The 25,924-nt window shown below is 44.2% G+C and overlaps 3 protein-coding genes across 5 annotated transcripts in view; all 3 read right to left on the bottom strand.

Annotated features, from left to right (window-relative positions):
- Positions 1-3,798: 3,798 nt before the first annotated feature.
- On the bottom strand, positions 3,799-6,777 carry C8H1orf52 (chromosome 8 C1orf52 homolog). The gene is made up of 3 exons (XM_038144682.1): positions 6,450-6,777; positions 6,152-6,359; positions 3,799-4,959 (listed from the first exon to the last, which is right to left on the bottom strand). The coding sequence occupies exons 1-3, from the start codon at positions 6,705-6,707 to the stop codon at positions 4,871-4,873; spliced, it is 555 nt and encodes a 184-aa protein (XP_038000610.1). The 5' UTR covers positions 6,708-6,777; the 3' UTR covers positions 3,799-4,870.
- Positions 6,778-9,524: 2,747 nt separating this feature from the next.
- BCL10 (BCL10 immune signaling adaptor) lies at positions 9,525-14,134 on the bottom strand. 2 transcript variants are annotated; one of them, XM_038144681.1, is made up of 4 exons: positions 13,993-14,111; positions 12,523-12,690; positions 11,364-11,652; positions 9,525-10,318 (listed from the first exon to the last, which is right to left on the bottom strand). In XM_038144681.1, exons 2-4 carry the CDS (start codon positions 12,565-12,567, stop codon positions 9,951-9,953), a joined length of 702 nt encoding a protein of 233 aa, XP_038000609.1. In that variant the 5' UTR covers positions 12,568-12,690; positions 13,993-14,111; the 3' UTR covers positions 9,525-9,950. The 2 variants fall into 2 exon arrangements, with proteins under 2 accessions (XP_038000609.1, XP_038000608.1); XM_038144680.1 differs by lacking the exon at positions 12,523-12,690 and having other exon boundaries at positions 13,993-14,134.
- A 3,722-nt stretch (positions 14,135-17,856) lies between these two features.
- Positions 17,857-25,924, bottom strand: part of DDAH1 (dimethylarginine dimethylaminohydrolase 1) — a 58,731-nt gene continuing 50,663 nt past the window's right edge. For both annotated transcript variants that reach the window (XM_038144484.1, XM_038144483.1), the window contains exons 5-6: positions 22,664-22,807; positions 17,857-22,421 (exon numbers count right to left, since the gene is read on the bottom strand). In XM_038144484.1, coding sequence (XP_038000412.1) covers positions 22,305-22,421; positions 22,664-22,807 — 261 coding nt within the window. In that variant the 3' untranslated portion in view covers positions 17,857-22,304. The remainder of the gene's footprint in view (positions 22,422-22,663; positions 22,808-25,924) is intronic.

Here is a 25,924-nt window from a genome sequence, read left to right on the forward strand (position 1 = left end):
AAGGAAGGGTTTACCACAGAAAGGGATACATTTCTAGATCAGAAGCCTAACAGAGAAAGATTTTTTTTGTGTGTGTAAAAAAACCCCTTCTTTAGGTCTTCATTAAGTAGTAGTGATCCTTTCTGCAACAGAAGTGAAATTAGTCTCTCACTACCTGGCCTGGTTCCTCAAAACATCTCTCACCAGTGTCAGAGAAGTTAGTTTTTTAGAAAGCTGGACCGTGTTCTGCTTCCAACAGAAAGACTCCCCAGGGACTTTTGCTGTGAGCCTGTTGCTGGCAGGGTTGTTTGTCTGGTGGTTTGGTTTGAGGAGAGTGTGTTAATCCTCCCCTGAGAAGTGCTGTGGTTTAGGTTTAAGTCCCCATTACACTTTCCTGGGGTTACCCTGTATTAATTCTGCATTTGTTTTTGTATCAGTCCATCTGCAGCAAGAAACATATGGTGGGAGAAGTTATGGGAAGGGATGGAAAATCAGGGTTTGCTCCAGAGAACAAGTTTACTTTGTTAGAAGACAAGAAAATACAGAGTTCTTGTGCTGCTGCTCACAGCTACAGCTACAGCAAATATATCTTTGTCTTCTGAAGCTACCAAGACTAAAGCATTCTAAAGATGAAGACCACTTCATCTTCTAAATGAAGAGCCCTGATAAAATTATTTGATAAGGACTAAAAATGCTTATCTCCATTCATTGAATTCATTGCATTCTTACATCAATCGAGCTCCACAGGCACAGGCTTCCCTGAAAATTCCTGTTTTTTTCAGAAGTGCCCTGAAGAAAACAGTTCAAAGGAACCAGCAGCACAAACCCATTCCAATCTCTGCTGTGACTCTGCCTTCCAGCCCCAAACAATCTTTGCACATTTCTAACAGTGACACAAATTCTGTGGACTCCTCTGAGGATGATCCTTTTGGTCTGATACTCTCAGCATAAAGAATGCAATCTTTATCCCTCCAAGAATGCAATCTTTATCCCTCCAAACTCCTGCTATTTATTGGTTCCTAATTATATTTTAAAAATCAGCCCACTGCTACCAACATATTTGTCCCAGAACAGTACTCCCTGAGATTCCCATGTCTCACAGGAAGCCTCCTGTGCAATGAAAATACAGTATTTCTTTTCAGCAGTTTTCTGTATTCTGCCAACATTTTGGTGTACAGAAATCCTGCTTCTGCTTCAATCTTGACATTCTGAGGCAGCCACAGCCTGCCCAGCTAATCACTGCCTCTTGCTACGTCATTTGTTGAACTTCACCTCAGTCAGTGCAGGCAGAAAATGCCTTTGGCAGTAATGGAATCAGATTTCTTAGCAAAGTGCCTCCGTTTGCTCAAGGGTTTTCTAATCACATCTTATGCTAGTGTTTTTGAGAATTCTTTTCCTCTGTAACATTTGCCCTCCTGTGAATAACACAGAGGTTGGCATCTCCTCCTGAGCATGCCTGGACAGCCATTCCCGCTCAGCTGCTGCAAGAGCAACTGGCCTGTCAGCAAGCTCATCTCTGTAGGGCACCGGCACCACCATGCCTGTGCCAGGCCTGAGGACCTGGGCTTTGTCCTGCTCTTGGGAAAACAACCTTTCAGATTTTTCCAGTCTAACAAGGAACTGTGGCTGTCCTTAACCAACATTTCTCCAAATGGAAATGCCGCACAGCTGTAGCCGTTGCCAGGGTCCCTTTCACCTGGTACAACCATTTATCCTACAAGAACACAGAGTTCAGCTGTAATCATCTTCCATGCTTTTAAGACAGTCCTGCACTCTTCTCACATCCAATCCACACCCAAAGCAAAAGCACAAACATCTGTGACCAGTGGCCAAAGGGGCTTGGATAAAATCAGCAAGCTAATACATAAACAGGAACAAGAACCTTTCAAGCCTGAAAAGAAAAAGACTGAAAGCATTGCATCTTTTTGTCCTGATTCTCTAAGATTAGCAAGCTGGCAAAGGAGCTTCCTGTCACCAGACTTAGCCAGCACTACACAGCTTCTCCTTCTCTCCAATGATGAAAACACCTCTTCCTGTGCTGACTCCAGGTTCACAAGAAAATGTTCTCTATGGAGCACACTACATTTCTCTGGACTTACTTTCATATTGGCTGCACTAAGCTTATCACAAACTCTTTGTAAACGAATCAGCACTTCAAGAGCAGTAGTCTGCATCAAGAACAGGAACAGCACAGTAACAGAGGGATGCTTTGCCACAAGCTCCCTGTCAGCTCTTCTGGGAAGGAACACTGCCTGCCATTGCCCTCACCATTACCTTTACTTTTATGCTGACATGAATTCTTCTTTTCCAGATCATCCTGCATCTCCAGGAAAGCCAAGTAGTGCAGCTGCTATTGTGTCAGCATCTGAAGCAATGCAATGTGCTCACTGCACATTAATTACATTCCAGACACTATTTCTCTGATTTTGATTGAAATTTTAAAGATAATTTCTTTAAAATCAAACATGTATGAAATTTTACTGCCTTTTTTCCCCCAATACACATAATGAATGTAACCAAATTTGATTAATCATAAAAACGGTAGAATAATGAGTTAATAGAGCACTAATTTTCAGAGGCAATCTTCCCCAATTGTTAGCAAGGGTGTATGTTCACCATCACTGTCTTCCCTCAAAAGACAATCCAGGATATACTGTTCTACAGTCAGAGATTTTCTGAACATCTGAGCTATCAGTTTAAGTTCAGTTGGTGTTTACTCACATTTCAAAGTGTCTGATGTGTTGACAAATTTTCATTATCAGCTGCCCAAAAAAGAAAACTTCTCAATCTGTTTCTTGAAGTCTTTTGAGTTGCTTCAGAAGCCGCAGCATTGTACCACTTCTCTCATCATCTCTTTCTCAAGATGCACTGAAGCATCTCTACCAAAAAAACTTCCAGCTACAGAACCAATCTATCCAGATAATTCAGCTTCACACAGGCTCTCACAACCTTGTTTCATATGCCTTCAGAAAAAGGTGAAGAGTTTTTGTGCCATTTCTCCTGAACAGGGAAGCTGCCATGGTCTCTACTTACCATGAAGATTCCCTTGACCTACAAAAAATACAATTAATTTTTCTTCTCCCAGGCTAGACATACTGGTTTTCTCCTTGAAAATTGAGTGAGTTAACAGATGGTGTTAACTTCAAGAAAACTGGATACTACATATATCATATGGTCTGAAAACAGAAGGAGCAACTGCCAGGAAACTTCCTGAGCTGCCCTACGGAATAGCAAAAAATAAATGGACAAAAGCCTCCTTGGTCACAGCAGTCATGGGAATGCATCCTATTTCCAGAGCTGGTGACATTAACCTTCAGCTGTGACACTCTTCAAGGAGCACTGCACTAGCAAACACAACTACTGTAAGACTCAAAAATGCAGACGGAGTATTTTGAGAAATCCTACAGAGAGCTGGCACTCCATAAGCTTTGCCATGACAGTCTCCCTCATCCTGCAGCTTGCCAGGACAGCGGCTGGTATCTGGGCTTGCCCTAGGAAAGGTGGGCACAGGGAGCCCTCAGCTGTGTCAGGTATCACAGATTTGGCCCCACAGCCTGTGAAACTGGCAAGGAGCAGTTGCAGTCTGCAGGCAGACAAAGATCCAGAGAAAGCATTATCACACTGCCAAGGCTAGAACTGCATAACTTCTTACCAACTTCATATAGTCACTGAAAATGAATACACTTTGCTATATATTGAGGTTAAAAATTCTCTTAAAATCACTTAAAAATATTAACATCATATTAGCACGTATGTATACAGAATTTGTTCTGCCAAAGTAAAGCCAGTCCAAGACAGAAGGAAAATAGAAAACACAAATTTTTACATTAACAATTTAATTACATGAGCCTCTATTAGCAGGTGCTAATGTCACTGCAGATTTTCTAAGGCACAGAATCTTTATCTGACAATATACATCAACCTTTTCTCCAATCCAGTACAAGCTGGTACTTGCTGGTACCTTGTCATCTAGAGACCCAAAAACCCATTCAGCAGCATATGCAACATATTTCACCACAAATGCAACATATACTGGCTAGCACTTTGAGAAGGCTATCAACTGTTTGCACTGAAATAAATACAATTTGGCAGCAAGGACTCTATCACAGCTTTGAAATAATTTTTGTCCACATAAAAATCTTGATTCTATTTTCTGTTTTAGGGAGAACACATTACGTGCTTCAATTCTCCCTTCATCAGTTAGTCTCACGTTTCACTGATGAAGATCCCATAACGTTGAAAAAACTATAAAATTTTAAATTCAATTCTGGCTCCATTTTTTTCAGTTTGTAGTTGTGTATTTATTGGAACAAAAAAGCCCTGAGGAATCTGTTAAGTCACACAGCAGTGAATGGCATATCATACAGAATTCATTGCTCCTATTCACCAAGCATGCAATGCAATATTTATACCACAGATGTTTTCACATGTAGTTTTATTCCAATGACTATTTGCAGTCTATACATATATTTAAAAACAACATTATGTGAACATATCACAGACCAGTACCTAAAAAATCTTTAGTATGTACTCCTTTATAAAAGGTTTTGACACAATGGAAAAGTCAGTCCAGAAAAACGCATGTTACCAGGTTTCTTGATAAACAAAATACTGTGAAGCCCTGTAACCTGCACGAGCACAAGTATCCATGGCAATGGATCTTTCATCTAAATCCTTGTTTCAAATAAACAGGTTTAAATTTTGTTCAGTAAACAAGTTCTACCACAACACTGTCCATTTAATTTTGTGCTTTCCAAAAGGCAAGCATACTACAGAAATAAAATTCCCCACCCAAGAGAGAAATACAGTAAACATGTATTTGTTTCCCATTCCAGCAGAGGAATCCAAGTTCCTTGAAATTCTCATTATGTCTAAATCCAAAATGCCCTGCTTATACCTTCTTCTTCTTCTTCTTTGCCTGTTCTCCAGACTCTACTTTACGTTTCTTAGCAGAAGCTGGTTCATCATCTTTTTCACCATCTTTAAATAAAAGAAAGAGTTAATCAAAGTCAGCAAAGACAGTTTTTTGTATTCAACACCATCCTGTCTCCGAACAACTGACTTAACCACATCTGAGATAGTTGGAAAAAAGACACTGTAGCATTAACTGACAACATCCTCATTTTTGGAAAGCAGACAGTATGTTGGACAAAACAGGAATGGTTACTTCTTATCACTACCACAAACCACTGCAGGTAACTGAAAAGAGGCTTTATGCTACTGTACAGTACCTGTTCTAAAAAAATTATTTGACTAGCTAATAGAAAAAGCTAGAAAATGACATTTTTGAAGCAGAAAATAATATCAAGATCAATTAACCTTTTATCGTCTTCCTTTGGATGAAGACTAAGAGAAATGCATGGATGGGGTAACACAGAACACATGGAGAAAGACATAAAAACTGCTACTGGGAAAGAACACCCAGAACCAAAAAACAGGCAAGACAGCAAAAAAATCCTTCTTTGGGAAAAGCTTTGTTAACAACTTTACCAATGAATGGAAACATTACTGTGTGTTCTGAAAGCCCAGAATTTCTTCTTCTGGTTCTATTCTCTTGGTTATTGCTGGCTATTCTCTTTCTCCAGCAATTAAAAAAAAAAAATTCCTCCCACCTATCAAATATTTCTTTACTTCCTAAATTACCATTACAGCTTCTACCAGCACAGAAAGTGAAGAGGATAGTAAATATTTTCTTCAGTAATCTGTCCCATGGGCATCCTATTTGATTCCTCTTTTGGACTCCCAAGTTTTGCAAACGTTATAAAAATAATCTGACCCACATCTACATCTAAGGTCAACACAGCAGCACCTGAAGCTTTTACACCGCCTTCTGTTTTAGGAGCACCATGACTGAACCTGTTGGTTGACTGAACCTGTTGGTTTCACAGAACTACAGCGCTACTGACTCTGATGCTTCCCTGCTAATGACAGAGGAGCAGAGGGACTGCTCGAGGGTCTGTGTTGAATCCAGGAAAGCCAAAGCCCCGGCACTGCAGTCCACCCACCCCTGCAGCCAGATCGCCCTGCCCTCGGGCAGCAGTGGAGGCAGGAGGAGCCAGCACAGCTTCCGCAGCCCAGGGCACGCAGGGCAGCCTCCCGCCCGGCCGGCTGGGCTCGGGAAGCACACAGAGCCCCCCGTGCAAGGCACGGCCGCCTCACGCCAAGGCCTCACCCGACTCCAGCGGCTCCTGCTCCTCGTCCGGCAGGAACTTGGCTTTGCCGGCCTGGCGGGGCGCGTCGTCGCCATTGTCCTCGTAGATGTTGGACCACTTTATGGCCATGTCGAGGGTGGGGGCCGGCGGCGGCGGCTTCTCGGGCGGGCTGTAGGTCTCCGGCGGGGGCACGGCGTTGCTCCTCCACACCTTGAACTCCCTGGGGGGCTGCGGGAGAGAGCAGAGCGCCGGTCACGGCGGCCCGGGGGGCCCACGGCGGCCCCGCCGCCGCCTCGCTTCACCCCGCGCCCCACGCACCTCCTCGGGCGCCCGCAGGACGCGGCTCTCCCAGTCGATCTCCTTGTTCAGAGGGTTGTAGAGGAAGGCGGGCGGCTGCGACACCCGACGGAAGAGCTCGTCGGGCGGCGGCAGCCGCGGCCGCCCCGGGGTACCCCCCGAGGCCGCGCCGGCTCCCGCCGCGCGCTCGTCGGGCTGCGGCTCTTCGGGCTCCGAGTCGGAGCTGGAGCTGCCGTAGGCCGCGAAATAGCCCAGCGGGTCCTCCCCCTCCGCCGCCATGGCGGGGCCGCGCCTCGCACCGCCCGCGGAAACCGCGCCCGCGCCGAGGGTTCCGGCCCGCGGCGGCCGCCGGCCCGGGGCCCCGCGGGGCTGGCGGAGCGGAGCCGGCGGCAGGCGGGGCCCGCGGGCTCACGCCGGAGCCGGGGTGCTTCTCTTCGAGTGACCGGACACTGAAAATGAGACACGAAACCGAGCCAACCTTCATTTCTCCCTTTTCACACCTGCAGGCCTAAGTGGAGGGAAAACGCGTTTTCCTTAATGTCCGGTCACCGGCTAACCTAGGGCAGACACAGCGCTGATTGTCACTGCTCCAGGAGGTATCTTGACCAAAACAGATTTTTCAAATTTGTTGGACCAAGTTTGTACTAGACCTCCCTTGTGATTGACTCATACACACATTACTGCATCAGCTAAAATACTGGTGCTGTTCAAAGGGCGTGAAGCCGGGTCAGGGCAGGTTGAGGCTGGGTATCGGGAAAAGCTTTGTCACCAGAGGGTGTTTGGGCACTGGGACAGGCTCCCCAGAGCAGTGGTCACAGCACCAGCCTGACGGAGTTCAAGAAGGGTTTGGCACTCTCAGGCACAGGGTGTGACTCTTGGGGATGTCCCGTGAAGGGCTGAGAACTGGACGTGGGAGTCTTCACGAGTCCCTTCCAACTCTGTATTTTTCTATGTTCAGATTACTTATACTACCAGAAGCAGGATAAGATCTGAGGAAGGTGTTTTGGTTATACTGTGATCACTTTCTTTACTGTAAAGATACTAAACCATATCCAGCTGATCTCTCATAATCAATACCGCGTTATTATTTTGAAGTAAGCCCTACACGCAAAGTACAATGAAAACAACCACCGAAGTGAGACACCACAGTGCCTGCAGCATTTGCAAATCCTTTTCTAAGTCATGCTTCTCCCCTGCCATTAATAAAAATCCTAATTTAAGAATGAAATCAAGATATGCGTGGCTGGAAGCAACTTTTCTCACATCCGTAGGAAGTTGAGCAAAAGAGTCATTTGAAAAAAAGCAAGAATCAGGTTAGTAATAGTAGTCATGAACTGCAGAAACTACTTAAGCAGTAGAGCTGTTGCTTGCACATGCATGTTTTCCTTACAGACTGCTCTTGAGTGCAGTCCTACCAGCACAGGCGTTTCACATTAAGTCAGTCTTTCCACTGGAGACAAACTTCTCTAAAAATACAAGGAGAACAAAAGCCTCCCGCACACACAAAACCAAAACCACACATCAAGGTAGTGGCATGAAATGCTCTTGCAACCTGTACATCTTAAAAAAAGAGAAGACATAAAACCAGGCAATTATACAAAAGAATTTATTCCAAAAGTTGTGACAAAAATACATTTTAAAAATGCACATTATAAACATTTGGAAAGACAATACATTCAATCAAGGTCTCAGGTTTGTAGGCTCCACTGGGAGTGGTCCCTGCAGGCTGCAGACTGCACAGGGCAGGATGGGGTGCAGCAAGGCAGCCTCCACTCTGAGCTGGTGCATTTTCTCTGTTAAGGCCAACCCTGCTCACTCTCTTCTCTTTACAAGAACCCAGGAAGGGACTCAAGCCTGAGCACAGCTCTTTAAGTGGTTACAGTAGGCATTTAGACAAATCACTTTCTAGATGTCCCAAGTATGTGCAACTACAATTCAAGTTAATGGAAGAGAGAGAGTTCATCCTATCCCTAATTTCATGTTAAAGAACAAAGTTTGGCTTGCATATTTAGGCACTTAATTTCCAGAGTGCCATCTCATTGAAGCAGTTCCTAAGAAAAGCATTTTCACTGTCTGGACACCATATTATTGTAGACGTAGACAAGAAAAATAAGGATTTTTATAAACACATCTTTCTCACATGTAAGATGTTCACATACTCAGCATGGAGTGTAGTTGAACATTGCATTTTATTTCAATCTACTTCCAAAACCAGAAGAATAGTGAAAAACAATTCATAGAGACTATGCAGAGGTCCTGCAGGTGGCCTGTCTGCACAAAAGGAGAACAGTTGAGTAATATCACCCCGGTGTGCACTGGAGTGGCATTACATGGCTATACACAGTATGAGAGCCAAAATAATTTAGGACCTTAAATACAAACCTACCCTTTGATGTACTGAAAACATCCCATCACTTTAAAGTGTAGTACTGCAGAACACAGCTGTACATGTCAAATTAAGAATCCACCAGGTCATTTTGAAATTATTATAGGCACCTGCACAAAAGGTAGGCTACGATTCGAGTACGAGAGGAACACAGTATATTGCATGGTGGCAAGAAATGAGAACCTTCCCATGTTGAAACAGTTTAAAATGCATTTGACTCTAAACAATTTGAAATGTAAACCTGTCTGCTTTGAAGAGGAGGTATTTGAAGTGCCATATTTCCAAGAGTCCTTCAGGTACAGATACTTTTGTGTCACGCAGCTTCTCCTCCACCTCCCTAGTGGGACAAAGCATACAAGCTTTGTTCCTTAATAGCATCCTACAATAATGTTTTCTTACAGCCCTCACAATGCCATTAGAGCAGTTTACATTCCTTATCCAGTACTAAAGAGAATTTATATTTAAAGTGCATCTCAAATCAGGAATCTTTACCTAATATACAAGAGGAATACGTGAGGCCTGCAGAAGTACATTTGCAGTACTGATGCCTTTTGATGTTACCAGCAGGACAAAGGTCACACAAGGAAGAAACTCCTGGCTAATAAGCACAGATTTGGCCAGATTTGTGAGGTTTTTTGCAAATGGAGCAGCACACATATACATGGAGAGCAGACTTTATCCTAATGAGAAACATTTACCTTAGTAAATGAGTAAGTAAGCTTAAGATTTTTGTTCAGTTTTTTTTTCCATACTCAGTACTTTTCCTAACCATCTTTCCCCAGTTCACCACCACAGAAACATTAAGAAAAGCTGATTTGTTAGTTTCTGCAGAAAGAAAAAACCCATTTGTTCTATAATTCCAGCTAAAGTATCTGCAACTAAATGTGAAATCTTATACACATTGGTTTAAAAAACAAACGTTTGTTGGTATAACACCACATTATTTTGAAAAAAGCTCCCTAAAGAACAAAACAAAGTCAAGCAGCTCCAGCATCACACAATTACAAAATTAAAACAGACATTGCATAGATTATTTTCTCCAATTTTCCTAACAGTTTGAAAACATTTTTTAGCCTTTAAGAGACATCCCACAAAGTTTCAGTACCATTTGGATGAACAGATGAAAGTCACTGCGTTCACTGTGGTTGAACAGAACGTGATCTTAAAGGCAAAAAGCAATTGTCACTTGAACTAGTACATGGCTCTTGCTGGTCTGACTGGAGCTCTGGGGGCAGCGGGGGTGCACCAGGGTCTCCAGGCCCTGGGAGGGTGGCTGAGAAAACACTGCACTGTGAATTTCCCATCTCTGCAATTGGTAAATTCATTGAATGAAGAGAGACAGCAGAAACAAACGCAGCGGTGCTATAATCTTCTTCTGGGTGCTGTATCTGGATAGATTCTTTGTCTTTTGTTTTATCCAGAAAATTTGATTCATCAGAAAATGATCTAGAAAGATTATTTGTTCCTCCATACAGTGAGGTCATACAAGTGCTGCAGCTTAAACCTAAGACAAAAAAACAGATACTGGATTTAATTACAGTATGAGGACACCTTAAACTGTGCTCTGATTTAATATCAGTAAGAGTGCCAAAAATCAACTGTCCATATTTTTACAGACTAACCCTTCATCTCACCTGTGACATCCAGAATTCCTGACAAGTTAAAAAACAAACATGCAGGTTATCTAGGCTGATATGAATGGTTTCTCTGTACTCAGTAGCAGATAGTACTTGACAAAGATGCACTGTAACTTAAAGTTCATTTCAGAAAGTCACTTCAGCCCTTTGGCCCAACTTTTTTTAGATTTTTCTCACTGTGTTCTTCAAACTTTTAAGAGCTTCACCTGCTGCTTTTGCTCCACAGTGGACAGCATTTGAAGGCTATTTTACCTGAAGCCAGAGCAAACCTCAGGCCCTTCATCTCTATGGTTAGAAATACTTCTTCCTTCTTTATTTGCCTTTTGATGGGTGTGGGAGGGGAAGTAACACTTTTGGTGTAGAAAGCCTATACTTTCTTTCTCTGCCTTAAAATATGAGTACACACAGTGACTTCAAGGTTTGGGTGTCAACAATACCTCTAAGCCTGTATGGAAAAAACACACACATGTATTTACAGTGTCTACTTTAGAGCTGTGGCATTGAAGGCATACAGGGCAACTCCTCCCAAGCTGCATTTGCTAGCATATCTTCTGCTGAGGTACAAAGTTTAACTAAACCAGAGCATCCTGCCCCTGCAGCAAACAGCTTGAAGAGAAATGCAAGATGGAAGATAACCACCCATTTTTGAAAAGCAAAACTGAAACGTGAAGACAGATTTAGCCATCATAACAACACAATAGGGTTTTTTTGCTTCTTGTGATTTATGCTGGATGTGTTCAGATAGTAAAAAGGTAAAGGCAGGATACATGCACTAGGATCTTAAACACGAACTGGTAATATTTCCAACATCTTGTTCCAAATACCAGAGCAAGACTTTAATTTTGGATTTTAATTTTGCAGACCCTCCAAATAAAACCTATGTCTTACACAACATTATTAATAATTTGTTACCTTTAAGAGCTTCAAGCTTTTCATTTTTGACTTTCAGAACTACATCAGTTATCTTTTCTAACAGGAAGTTTTGTGTTCTTTCTCGTCTGATAGATTCAATCAAAGTATCTAGTCCCTTTGGATTTTCTGCTAAGTAGTCCAATAACTTCCCAGTTTTTTTCCTACTGGAAGATCGAGCAGAAATTTCTTCTGTGTCCTCCCTAGTGAGTATTTTCTTAGAACGCAGGTAATCAAAGTGTCTCTCGGCTATGATCTTATCACATAGGTAAGGACGCATCCTTTCTAAAGCCTGAAAAACAAAACAAACTAGTATTAGCAAACATTTCTAATTCTTTAGAAGCCTGTAGTTGGAACCCATATGATTTTGATACAGGTTAGCAAAACAATTTTTAAGGCTGCTGCTGTGTTAATTAGTTGAGATTTTTCTCAGTGTAAAACTATTTTTAAAAAAATGGTTACCTAATTATTGCTTTCATTAACTCTTTGACTGAACTCAGGAGTTCCAATGCTTGTTAAGAAATGTGGTGACTACTTATAGAAAATGTGATTACATAAGGTCTGAGGTTAGCACATTTTAAAACGGTCAAGTAAAAATGAAATTATACCAAACAGCACCTACTCACTTTGTCTACAAATACACCCATTCTCACTGATCACCTGATTGCCACATTTCCATACTGTTGTATCCTTGAGGCACAACTCCAAAATACTGCAGTTATTGATGTTTTCTGTCCATTGAGCAAAAGCAGCCTCAAAACAACAGCACGAATATACTCACAGTTCAAAAGCTCCGTAAATAAACCCATTTATTTACAAGAGTTAAACCTATTTATTTACACTATTGACAAGTTAACAAATTACTGCCATCCAAAAGACATGCACTTTCATCCATAAATGTGCATACTCTCAACAGTATTAGTGGCTGCTTTTTGTCTTTTGCGGCCCCAGTGTATTGTAGGATTGATTTTATATGGCTCACCCTCATCCTTCTCAGCTCTTAACTGCAAGACTCCAAACTTTATAACTGCTCCTCAAGACAAGCTTGCCCAGACCAAGATGTCCTTGTCAGTTTTAGCTTCCTGAGGTGAGCTGTCCCCTGTCACACACAGTGCTAATGCTGACACAGCACCCTGGCTTGCAGAGATCCCATCAAAGTTACCTGAGCAGCTCTGAGAGAGCAGGGTCGGTTGTGAAGCCACAACATTTAAAATCTGAGTGCAGAAGCTCCGAAGTCACATTTATGGGACTGCATTTTGATGATAAAATGAATGTTATTTGTTTCTGCCTAAGATTTCTATCCTTTCTCCTCCAAGTACTATGGGAGGACCTGTAAGGTAGGGGCTGAAGTGACAATCATGCACTTGTGTGAGATGCAGCCGTGGCTTCAGCCACTGACCCAGACTAACATACTTGTCATGTTACACCTATAGTGGCTAAGTAGCTTTTATCCTTTTTTGGTGTAGCTACCAATGCCACCTATTGCAGTATTACCCTGTGGAAACGAGTACTAGCTTGAAAAACATGTCTCGTAGAACTATGACAAAGCATTTAAAGGAAATCACTTAAGCATAAAGCTAGAAAGAAACAAAAACCAAACTACAAGGAGTCTTCACTGTACTTAAAAAGAACCAAAAAAAATCCCCAATGAATCAAACATAAGATGCTGTAAATTACCAACAGAACCATGGATAGGCAATAAATAAGTGATAAACTGTGATTTTACTTTTTTTTTTTAAATTAAGCAATCACTTTTTGAGGTTGGTTAGTACATTGCTTCCCAGTCTCACGTTGAGATAAATTAATCCAGAATGAATCAGGACGAAGTCTTCCCTCAGATTCCAGACATCAGTGAATCAGTATAGGGGAAAACCCAAGAAAATATAGAACAATAAGCATCTATAAAAAACATGTAAGTATACTTAACGTAGGTATTCACGCTTTCTAAAAAAGAGTTTTACTGGCACCAGGAGCAGCACACACATTTTCAGCCAAGCTTTGGGTACCACGTTACCCATCCCGTCTGCTGCCTCCTGCGCTTCACGGCGGCACCGGCACCGGGAGCCCCGAGCCCTGCGGCTCCGCCCTGGCGGCACCGGCACCGGGAGCCCCGAGCCCTGCGGCTCGGCCCGGGCGGCACCGGCACCGGGAGCCCCGAGCCCTGCGGCTCCGCCCTGGCGGCACCGGCACCGGGAGCCCCGAGCCCTGCGGCTTCGCCCGGGCGGCACCGGCACCGGGAGCCCCGAGCCCTGCGGCTCGGCCCGGGCGGCACCGGCACCGGGAGCCCCGAGCCCTGCGGCTCCGCCCGGGCGGCGCAGGCCCGCGCAGGGCGGGCGGCTGGCGGCAGCGCAAAGCACGGCCGGGACGCGGGGCGAGCGCCGGGCCCCGGAATACGCGTTCGCGAGTCATGATCAGCCTCACGCCGGGGGACCCCGGAGGGCAGAGCCCTGCTCGAGATTCCCCGCCGCCTTTCCGGACGCGCCGCCAGGCCGGTCCCGTTCCTCCCGCCGCCCCCGCGCCGCGTCCCCCCGCCCGCTCCCACTGCGCTTCCGCTCCCCCGCCCGCGCAGGGGCCCCACTCGCCGCTCCGCGCCCGGCCCCTGCACTCAGGCCCCGGCCCGCCCGCCACTTACATCCTTCTTCACCTCCGCCATCTCGTCCTCCGTCAGCGGCCGCCCCGCGCCCGCCGAGCTCGACCACGACCCCGGGCCCTCCATGGCGGAACCCTCGGCGGCGCCGCTGGGGAAACCCGCGCGGGGCGGTGCTTCGGCCGGGGCTCCGCCCCCGCCCGCCTCCGCCAATGGGCGCTCAGGGCCGGCGCTTCGCCCAGCCCCAGACGGGATAGGCCCCGCCCCAGCCCGCCCGCCAATGGGCGCTCTGGGTCTGAGCTACGCTCCGCCCCCAGACAGCCCGCCAATGGGCGCTCAGGACCGACGCTCCGCCCCGGCCCCGCCCGCTGGCGCGTGCGCGCCGGGGGCGGCGGGAGCGCGCGGGGCGCGGCCGGTGCCTGAGGGCGGGGAGCCGGGCGCGGGGGCGCTGCGCCTCCCGGAGCTGCCGCTGCCCCTCGCCGCGCCTCCCGGGACGTGTGCCAACCCCTCCGCTGAAGGGTCTGGAGCGTGCGGAGCGGTGTCGGGGCCCGCGGCTCGTGCGGGTGCTGGCACGAGTGACGGCGGCTTGCGGTGCCGGGTGCCCGCAGGTTTCGGGGACCGACGGCGTTCGGAAGCCCCGCCGTGCACAGGCTCCTGCTCCGGGGCAGCACCAGAGGGAGCCGCTGGCCCGCCGGGACACGGCGCCGCCTCCGCAGGGAGAGCGGGCGCTGGAAGTTCAGCATTCGGGGCTCTTGCAGCTGACACGGGTGGAACTCGGGCTATTTATGCACTCCTAAAATTTCCCTTTCAGCAGATAAACATGAACATAAGTAGAAGCGATCAGCACGGATGTTTGCTGTCAGTAAGGAAAACCTGCCGGTTTTATGGTAGTTTTACAGTTTTGCAAAGTCTTTGATTGACATGCTTTGTTAATGCAATAGTACTTGAAATATTAATGGTGACAGTATCTATTTCACTGTGCTAGCAGTCCCAGCTTTAAAATAAAGACGAAGATCCTGCCCAGAACACTTGAAAAAACAAAGGACTAGGCCCCTGGTGACAGGGCAGACTCCTGCAGAGCTGGGTGCTCAAATCGGGCCCGTCCCCAAACCGGTTGCCAGCAGCTCTGCTCCCTGCTGCTGCTCTGAGGGCGCCTCTGGCCCCCGAAACTCCCTCACCCTGGCCACGCAGCCCCACTGCTGCTCGTTAGGGCACACCTGCTCACAGCCCACGGCCTCCTGTTATTCCCACCCCAAGAAGCCTTTCTGTGCTGTAGCGCGTTTGAGTTTCTCAAAGCTGTGTATCTCTGCAAGTAACCTGTTTATCTCCCATTTTCCTGCTCAGAGAGCTGCAGGGCTGACCATTTTTTCCAAGTTCAAGTGCCTACACTGATCCTCCCTAATCTGTGCTATGCACCCAAAATACATGGAAAGCTTTCAGCTTTGATGCATCCAAGAGAACTGATTGTGGCATTTCTGAAACAGCCAGGCATCTTCCCAGCCCCTGACTCTCACCCTTGTTCATTATATCACACACCTTTCAGCTCTTCCTCTTCAAGGTGAATTATATTGTGGACTTTGCTGGCTCCATACAACACTGCTGATAAAAACATCTATCATGCATTCTGGATTTAGAGTATTTGTTAATAACCCTGCTCAGCAAGAGGTGCAGTTCAAAGCCGTGTGATGTCTGGAGGGTTAGGCTGCTGATTCCTGAGCCGTGCAGGAGACAAACTGGAATATTTAACTTCAGCAGTCAGGAAGAGAGCATGTGTTTAGTGAATACAAGAGCAGAATATATTTTAGCAGACATAATGCCAAAACACCCTACCAGGATTTAATGGTCCAGGCAGCAGGAAGAAGGCTACTCTCTGCACGAAACTCATTTCAGGAGAGTAACAGCCACTCGATACTGAGAAGTGAGCCTCAAAGTAGAGTCAGGGATCATTTCCTTCAAGGCAGCTGGAAAGATTTTGCACATTGCATTGTTGTATGAGTGTGTACATACATAATGTCCATCTAGCATAAATTTCAAGACTAAATTTCCAAAATAAATTTTGAAAACTGTTTACAACCCAGAGGTTTTTACAAAACTCACTGTGAAGGTGAAGAAAATGTTGTAACACTGTCACAGTGCCTAAGAAGTCAGTCAGCTTGTCCGAACTGTGCCTGGCTCCACGCTTTCTTCCCCTTCTGCCCTCATTGACCAATTGACCAAGCCCTCTCCAGGCAGCATGTCCTTACTGCTGAGCAATGGCCTCTGCCTGGAGCTTTCATGTGCTCCCATCCCATTCTCCTCCTGATCCTTGCTCAGGGTTCTAGTCTGGGTTCTCAGGACAAGCCCCTTCTGGAGCTGCCAGGACAGCCCAGGGCCTGTGAGAGCCATGGGACTCTACAGCTCAGTTCCTTAGGGAGGAGGAGGAGGAAGCTGCCAGACAGAGAGAAGGGAAGGAGTTTGGTCTAGTTACAGATCAAGGGCCCTTCTTAACTCAACAGATACCTGCAGCAACCAACGGCATATTTCAGCTACTAAGCCACAGCAATAAACCTACAGGTCATGAATTTTTGGGGGTGAGGTTGTTGAGAGTGTCAGAATGTCTGGGCTTTATGATGCAGGAGACAGTGACTGATGTTTTTTAAGCAGCATGTACTCAGAGTGGGGACTGACTCTGTACACTCAAAGTAGAAGTCTCTACTTGATGAAATAATATCCTACTGCTAAGTTTTGCAAAGAACACCCCTTGTTAAATTATTATGATTTTGCTTTTTTCAGGTTTGATATCCAATGAGAAACTTCTTAATGTGGCACGTGGGTATGGCTTGTCTAGATTTTATAATTTTTAATCATTGCCATCAAGAAACAAATTCTAGTAAATTGCTACCAGCTCTCTCCTGTAGACATGGGTGCACATGTAAATGAAGCAGTTTAAAATAGTAATTGCATCACGCTAAATGAATTCACATTAGGCACAGCACTGATTTAAATATATTAGTTAAAAATAATACTTTTAACCAATGTTGTAAAATCAGCTGCAGGCTGTATTTAGATCCTTTGTCCTTACTTCTCTGGCAAGGAGAATAATAGATTATAGTTTGTTTAGAGTCCTATTATACTAGCAAAATACAGTTTGAAAGTAATGTAATTATTTTGGTACAGTTCATTAAGGAATACCTACTCTCTTAAATTATCTTGGGTTTCTTAAAAAGCTGAAGGAGCAACACTGAGGCCTTGAACCACTGGCTCCTGGGCTGCCAGGAGGTGGCACTGATGGCCCACGAGCCCTCGGAGCCCAGAGGAGCTCCAGGGTCTCCCCAGCTCCTGGATCCCAGCGTTGTGACCTACTGGCACTAGAGCCAAGGCTGCAAGCAGAGAGCAGCCCCAGGAGCAGTTTGTAGCCCACAGCAGGAAGTATTTAGATATAAGACATGCAATTATCTGTCAGGTTACCTCAAAGCAATGTCTGGAGTGCAGTCACCTCTCCTGAGGTTGTGGGGGACAAAAGACACAAGAGCTGTGTGAATAAATTAACCATAATGGGAATGCCACTAAACCTTTGTAGTTTCACCTTTAGTAAGTTACAGTAAATGCAGGCACTATAGAGAAACAAACAGACTGTGCTATCCTGACATCTGTTTTGTTACCTTGGACAGCAATAAAATGAACTATGACCACTTACAGGCAGTATCTCCTCTCTACACATTACTCTTAAATGTTCAGTCTAAAATTATAATTTGTTTTTAAAAAGTCAAGATTTCCCCTAACAGAATTAAGGGTTTTAGTGCTAGTGTCTATAACTGGCTTTACTTCTAGGTATGTAATAAGCTTGGAAATAAAAAGACAGCATGAAACAGTATTAAATTAAATACATATACTTTCAGTTCCAAAACAAGAAGCACAAACTACTCAGGGTATGGTACAACTGACACTTTATTCCTTCGTGATGGAGATATATAGTATTGAAACTGCAAGAGTCACAAAAAAAAATTAAATCAAAGTGCAAACCTCTATTAGAACTGATTATGGAATGTATTGATGGTTTTGGCACAAAAAGTGGGGAATTATATACTGCAACAAGATTAAGTTTAATGACTGTAATGCTTCTGTGCTCAGTAGTCACATTTGTGCACTGCAGAACAATACAATGTAGAACAGTGACTAACACAATTCACGTACAACTCCATACAATTTACATCACACGTCCAGTTAAAACTTCTCTGAAAATACATGAGGTCCACTGATACTTTGTTCACAATCACTTAACAAATACCATTGTTTAAGCAGGCTTATCTTTTCAGCTTCCTTACTGATAAAAGCAAAAATAGACAATCTTAAATAGTAAATTATTTTCCTCAAATGGTTCCATGTGGATGTTGATGTTTTCTATTAATTTGGCTCTGACTTCATTGATAAAACATATATGAAGCTGAACAAAATCAAAAGCTCTTTTTTTTCCGTATTTTCCAATTTGCTGTGAACAAACAGCATCCTGTATATCGGCTTTTTGTTTTCAAAACTGGACATAGTGGTGCCTATGAGCTCTATTCCTATCACATGGAAATCACCAAAAAAAAATATCAGAGCATAGCTTCACACAGTGGCATCTATTTAAAACTGAAAATTAGCATGGCAAACACAAAAATACATAAATGGAAGAATTCAAGTTTGTCTCATAAGGTACAGTATGCATTCACATTTTCATTAGAGAGAGACACTATTCACATTCTGTTGAAGAAAGAAACCCACATATCACAGATCTCCCTAAATTCTCAGCAAAGATAACATCCATGAAATTTCTATAATGCATGTTCTGGCTCTTTCATTTCAACTGAGCTCAACTGATTGCTGAAAGGAAAAATCCTTTGATGAGTAATTCAAGCCCCACTGCTGAGCTGTTACCACAAGAACTTCTGTATGTCTCTGCTCTGTCATACAGCCCGACAGTTGTTATCAAGAGTTTTATGTGGGCAACTATCAGTGTTCAGTGTCTCCTCTCCTTTTTTGGTTTGGGATTTTATTTTATTTTTTATATTAATCAAGGATGATGATTTACATCAGGCATCTGAGAAATGTTCTGGTGACAAAATGTACAGGATATGCATTAGATGCACATGTGTCACTGCAGAAATGTCCTCACAACTGAATTCTTTGTTTGGGCAACAGAAAAATAAACAGCAAACAGCAAGAACAAGAAGCATTTGGCATGATTTTAGTTCTTAGTACCATACTGCAAATACATAAACTGAAGTGTTCATAATATTTTTCTTTCTAATGCCAGAATAAAGATTAACAGGAGAAGCTGTGAGGTAAGGGCGATCCCACTAACAAGCTTAGGTAACTTTTGGCATCAGACTAAGATGTGATTTAGAGCATTTATGTTAAGAGGCTGTGATTCCTACTGAGGCCAAGAGAGAGAAAGCAGGTGTGGTTTTAGAGCACCTTAATTTTGTGCCTGAAGTTAGACAGTTTGAATACAACAACTGAAGGAATTCAGATCTCTCAGCTGCTCCCTTGCTTTCTGTATACCAAAATGCAGCCCTGAAACCAAAGAAATCTAAATGGCAAGAGATGAAAAACCAACCTCTCTGTCTACACAGCTGTTTCTCAGCTCTGAAATCCCAACTCCTCCTCTCCCTCCCCTATGGAACCAGGGGAATTCATTGTCACACGTTCTACTGCTTTCAAGGACACAGGGTAGCAGCACTGTCACCAGAAATGGTTCTTTTTTTCTGAAGAAATCTTAAAAAAAGGAGTCACCCCTCTCACCCCCTGGATCTACAGCTCCTGCTGATTGTCATCCTTCTAGCTCAAAAGAAGTTGCTCAGACCCAAAGCAGACCCCTCAGTTTTTCCTCTCTCCTGGCACCTACTCAAGGAGGGAGTGAGTTTAGGATAGTCCATCATGGCTTGGGATACTGTGGAGTGAGCAGTGAAAAAGGAGAAGTGAAGAAAAAGACTCAAGTAAGAACTGAGGCAAGAAGGTAAAATCACTTGGGATTAAACGAGAAAAGTGCTCATCATGCCTTGATGAGCAAACTAGAAATGAGAGTCTGAGGAAGGACACAGGTGAGAGGTGAGAGAGGGTGGAGGAAGAAAAAAACCAAAACCAACACTACAGAAATATTTAACAATAAATAAAATTGAAATTCTACAGCCTAACTCTCCCAGTGTAGCTGGATGCTGTGGCTCCCTAACAAGAGGAGGGAAGAGGGACTGAAGGACATGGATGGGGGCCAGGCCCCAGGAGGTGCATGGACAAGTCAGGATGGGGGGAGCTGTTTCAGCTTTGACAGCTCCCGTGGCTGCACAGGTTTTTAAGAGAGTACAGCTTGCCTTTAGGAGCTCACAGCTCAATACTGCAGGGCCACTTTTTGGCACAAAATCTCTGTTTAATGTCAGGTTATTTTGAAATGTGTGATACTTTATCAAATATTTAAAAAGCACCAAGGGAAGGCAGAAAAACATTCCCCACTGCAACATTTACATCCTGAGACCCTAATCACCTGGCTCAGGTTTAAATGATGGTGCATGGGAATGGAAGAGACAAAGAGGGAACATGAGGATCACCCTTTGGGAGAGGAGAGTCATAAATAGTTAAAAAAAAAAACCCACTTGCTGTTTGGCTGGCTGAAGAACTTCCTTTGGGCCATGTTCTTTACACATACAATATATTGGCTCGTCACTGCTCTCTTCCCCATGAAACCTCGTGTCATCACGACAAACAGAGCACCCAGTGTCCTGTGGTAGCTGCCAGGAGGTTTTCCTCTCATTACCACTGAGATGCAGTGTGAGATGTGCCAGGGAGAACCTACAAGTATGAGTACTTGTGTTTCCTCCCTTATGGCTGCACAAAACAGCACCCAGGTTTCCAAAGGATATCCCAGTGGGCATCTGGGAAATTCTGTTTGCTTTCCTGCAGACCACATTGCCCAAACCCCCTCACTCACTTCCTACTGTACCTCAGCAACACGCCACAAGTGGTTCAGGAAAGGTGGAGGAGATGTCCAGGAAGCTGATAACATGTTCAGACTATTTGTCAGTCTCTGGAGAGTTCCCACTACTGCCTCTGTTTGGGAATTGCTCCCATCCTTAGTTTACAAATGATTTAACAAGAAGCATGTGAATACAATGGTGTGTGCTTCACTTTGCAGTGGCAAAAAAAAAAGAAAAAAGCCATGACTCAGTGGGTAAACATGTTGAGGAATTAGCTACAAAAATTATATTTGTCTTAACTGAATACCACAGCGAATATTCATGCCACTAAAAAAATATAAGATGGTTATTGTTCCAAGGAAAACTGTCCCAAGGGCAGATAAAGAAAAAATGTCAATCTTCCAGGAAAAAATAGCTTCCCTTATTCATGGGCATAATCCAGGAATAGCTGTCCTTCAACTTCTTCTATCACCCTTTTCTTTTGAATTTTGCTAGTAAGTGGCCTCCAAATGAAGAGAAAACAGAAAAGGAGAAACAAATTTTAAGATGTAAACAAAGAGATTTAACTCCCCATACTTTAGATTTCTTTTGCATCTCTGCATTTAATTTTTGTGGTCCAGAGGCTTCCTAGGATTTGGCCTTTTTAAAAACTCCTCTCCCATTCTCACCACATTGAAAGTCAGATCTCAGCAGGAAATTGTGACCTGAATTGCAGGAGACAACTTGTGTGGCTGCACTAGTCTCTTCTTCTGTCATTCAAGTTTCCCGGGCAGTCATTGCCCTTGAACGCTCCCATCAGAGGAAGCTTTTCCAAAGCTGGTACCCGGTGTCTGAAATGGATTCCAGCCACAGCTCTGCCCAGCAGCAGCACTGTGACGTGGCCAGCACAGTGAGCACAATCCCTGCCCACTGTTCCAGCTAGTGTATGGAAAGCTTCCCTACCACACAAGGTTCGTGAGCCCGCTGAGTTTTCTTCAGGCCCCCTAATACTTTGCATCACTGGAAGTAGAAGACTGAGGAAGGAAAAAAAAAAACATGTAGAGCAGGGAAACAAGAGAGAAGAAGACAGAAGGGAACAGTGTAAAGACAACAGAGGTGCTTGAAATATTGAGAATTAGCCGGGTTTCATGAAATTTTCACACAGATATGTTAATTCACTAAACCTAAGGGTTAGCCATTATAATTGCCTTCTGCTAGCCCATGGGACTAACTTACTTCTGAGTTATGTGCTCCCAACAAACCCTACATCCACCTTAAATACCATCTGCAAGGACATAATAAAAATTCACAATGCAAAAAATCTGTAAACAAGGGTTAGTAGCACAGTGGTACAGTAGATTGTCAATAAAAACAATAAAAGTGTGGATACAGATTCGTCTACCTTGTGTGTAACATTATTGCCAGTTACAAGGGAGGGACTCTGTAAACTCATAATTCTGAAGCTTTGTTAATAAGCACAGAGCAACAGGTGAGTGACCCATCTACTTTCGCCAGTTCTGTGTTGGCTATTGGAATCAGCATGTGGTCCTTCAGCTTTTCAAACACCTGTTCAGGAAAGAAAATGTAAGGGAAAAATCATTACACTTTACACCTCTGTTTTCCCTTTTCTCTAAGTATTTACAGAACAAACAGACATGGATTTGCCAGCGGGTGCCAAGCCATCCCATCACTGTTAACCAACAGGAACATTCACGGTGCACGCGGCTTTCTGGCTGTGGCATCCACACACATCACACTGCAGCAAGGGAGCTGCTGGGGGCTGGCTGGCACCCCGGGGTGGCTCTCACCTTGGCACTCTCTGGGTACTCCTCGGGGGCTCGGTGCAGCAGGACGTGCCCTTTGCTGGGAATGTTTAAGTAGATGCAGTTTGCTGCAGCATCGTCAGGCACTGTCAGCTTGTCGTAGCGGTGGTCGCTCATCTGCTGCATGGTCTGCCAGGAGACAAAGCGCAGCTATTTAGATCAAAGACATTAGCAGTCCCAAAGTAATGGCAGAACAGAATCTTCAGAAATAGCTAATTGTGATTGCCAAGGCAATCAAGGGCCATTTTGCTATGCAGCAAGTACAGATATTTCCTTTTATCTCTGCCTTTATGGAAGAATCTACAAAACCTAACTGAAAGAAGCAGTAGAAAACCTTTGTGCAATGGTTCTTGCAAGCAGCAGGATTAAGCAGGGCACTTAGTAAGCATCCTCTGTGGGGTTTTTTCCTCAAGGCTTGCACACTGAGTATGCAAAACTGCTCCTGACACTGATTGAAACTATAGGTGCTCAGCACCTATTAAAAAAAAAGCAACCATTGTTCAGTATTTATGTAATGAGTATGTCCAAACAGGACAGGAATGGTTCCCAGCCTGGATATCAGCCCAATCTTAATTCTTTTCAAGGACCTCCGTTCTGCCTTGCAGGCAGTGACTCTTTCACTAAGCACCTGTGCTGGGGAGCGAGCAGGCACGTCTGTGCTAATCCTCGTTCCCAAGGGGACAGCACAATGCCCGCCTTGCAACAGGAGAGCTGCTGGCCTTCAGAGCTTTGGGGTATAAATATAAGGCTCATACACAAATGTAGACCCTGGCTGGCTGGAATTTCAGAGACAGAGACTCTCAGGACACGACAAGCATGCAATCCCATGTTTTGGATCAGATCCATTTCAGTAAGGATGGGAAAAGCCTGAAGACAAGTTGCCTGATTCCCAATTGCAGCATTCCAGCTTTACATCAGCTTCAGCCTCCACAGACCAAGAATAACACAGAACTGAACAAGGCTCAAAGTCCTAAACTTCGGTCCTACTGAAAGCCTAAGCAAATTGCAAGTGTTTCCATTTCTCCCCCTGTCCACCTGTGTTCCCACATACATTGTATATACATTGCACAGATGCAAACAGAAAGAAAAGGCTGGGTTTTTTTCAGCTTAAAATATTCACACTAATATTATCTTTAGAAAAACCTGGTCTTTTGTTAACAACATTTTTCAACTAAATTTCCTTCTCAGGGAGAACCCAGAGATTTACATCACACAGCAGAAAGCAGACTTCAATTTTAGGCGCAGTTAAGTTTGTCATTAAGTTGCTTCCAAGGTCACTCATCTGTTCTACTTCTCATTCATTAAAGAAATACTACATATAGCTGATTTATAACAGGGTCTACATAACATACTGAGAAGCAACAAAGATCTCATGCTTGCCCACACCTATGGTAAGTAATTCCTTTATAGGTCTACATTTTTCATGTTCTAGCCTGAGTCATCCACATCCCGTGGAGGACATGAAACTCACAACAAAGAATGCCATGCATTCTTGAGGAAGTGTTATCAGATTGTCATTTCTTGTTCCTTCTCATGTTATGAAACTCTCCCAAGTTCCCAAGGACACATCTACCTCCATAAAAGGTTAATGTGTTTCTCTAGGCAAAAATCCTTGCACCTTTACTTCACCAGATGGAATTTTGTATTTTCATATGCTTAGCACAGTTGATCTTCGTTTTTATAATTTTGTTTCTGTTATGTTGCTAAGATGAGTTTTATTCTGCTTTCCTTGATGTTGCAGGTGTCTTGCACCTAGTGTGGCTCTTCTACCTGGTAACCAGAGTCAGCAGACACGACCTCTACCTGCAGCTTCCCTTTTCCTTCCTACACAATATTTTTAAGTCTTGACTGAAGAAGCATTTATTAAATCTGCACTAAAATACATGTATCAGTAGAAGAAAAGCCACTATGTCTGGATTGCACTAAGCTTCCAAGCAGTTGTTCTTTCTCCACTTCTTGTTGGAAACAGAATTCTGATATTGTAGGTTTTCTGTAGGAACATCAGAAATATATTGTGAATCACTGTGAATGCTTCCATATGAAATTATGAAAGAATTCTTAAGCAGAAGGGTAAAGACAAGTCTCCCATTCATTTGCTTCTGCAAAATGCTTAAGTGGGAAGTACACCAGCAAGCAGAAAAAAAGGACAAGTGGCAGGGCCCTAATGCCTCAAGGACCAGCTTTGGGGAGCCCGGGAGATGATGCCAAGGGCACCTTAAGAGGATTGTTTTCAATATTAAAAAGCACACAAATGGTGACTGAATTAGTTCAGAAACAAATCAGAAAACCTGAGTGAGAAAGTGAGACAAAGCAGCACAGGAGTTTGAGGACACAGCTGTGATAGTCGGACTGGGATCTCAGCTAGCTGGAACAACACCACAAGAAAGCTTTTATTACTAACTGGAGGTTTGACAACACAAGATTACTCTCTTCCTCAGCTCTTAAGATAAAAAGGAAATCATATTTGCAAGCTTTCATCGCTGTTATAACTATGCCTGACTGTTGCAGTAAAATTTCAAAAACCACTTACTTGAGAGAGTGCCCAGGGAATAACACCCCAAACCTGCCCCACAGGGAGGCTTTGGATGCAGCAGAAATGCACCAATATGACACAATCAGGGCACTTCGCAGACCCATGTGGTTTTCTGTATTTCTATTATGTGAAGTCATTAAGTACATGTGCCTGGCCAGATTGACTCCAGGGCAGAGAAAAGGAGATAAAAGCAAGGTCCTTTGATTGTATTTTCTATCAGATACATCCCAAAATATGATGCTTTATTGAGGGCTGGCTTTCTGTCCACAAACGTTGTACAACCAGCTATGTTAAGAGCCAGGCATTTCCCGCGTGCCTAGTTTTTCTGGGAATTGTCTTCAGCCTAAAGAGGGTAATTTTCACTGCACATTCTCTCAGCCCTTAGTCATGCTTTCCTTATGCTGAAGTCATCCACATAGCCTAAAATGCCTTCTCTATAAGTTTTTTTATAGTGTGTCCTCAGACAACTGAGGTAATGGATAAGCTAAATAATCCTAACTATGAAGCAGCATTATACATGAAGGAAAAAAGTGTATGTATTTTGGGTCTATTATCTCTGACAGAATTAAGATGACTGCATGCACTTTTAAAAGAGGCCAAGCCTAGCTACAAATGTTCCCCCCTTCCCCCCTCCATGAGGAAGGCCCCAGTCTGAGCCCTGCTGCCCACTCACTCTGGGACCTACTCTCATCCAGACTGCTGCAGGACAGAGA

This window comes from Motacilla alba, chromosome 8 (assembly GCF_015832195.1).
Source record: "Motacilla alba alba isolate MOTALB_02 chromosome 8, Motacilla_alba_V1.0_pri, whole genome shotgun sequence".
Lineage (NCBI taxonomy): Eukaryota > Metazoa > Chordata > Aves > Passeriformes > Motacillidae > Motacilla > Motacilla alba.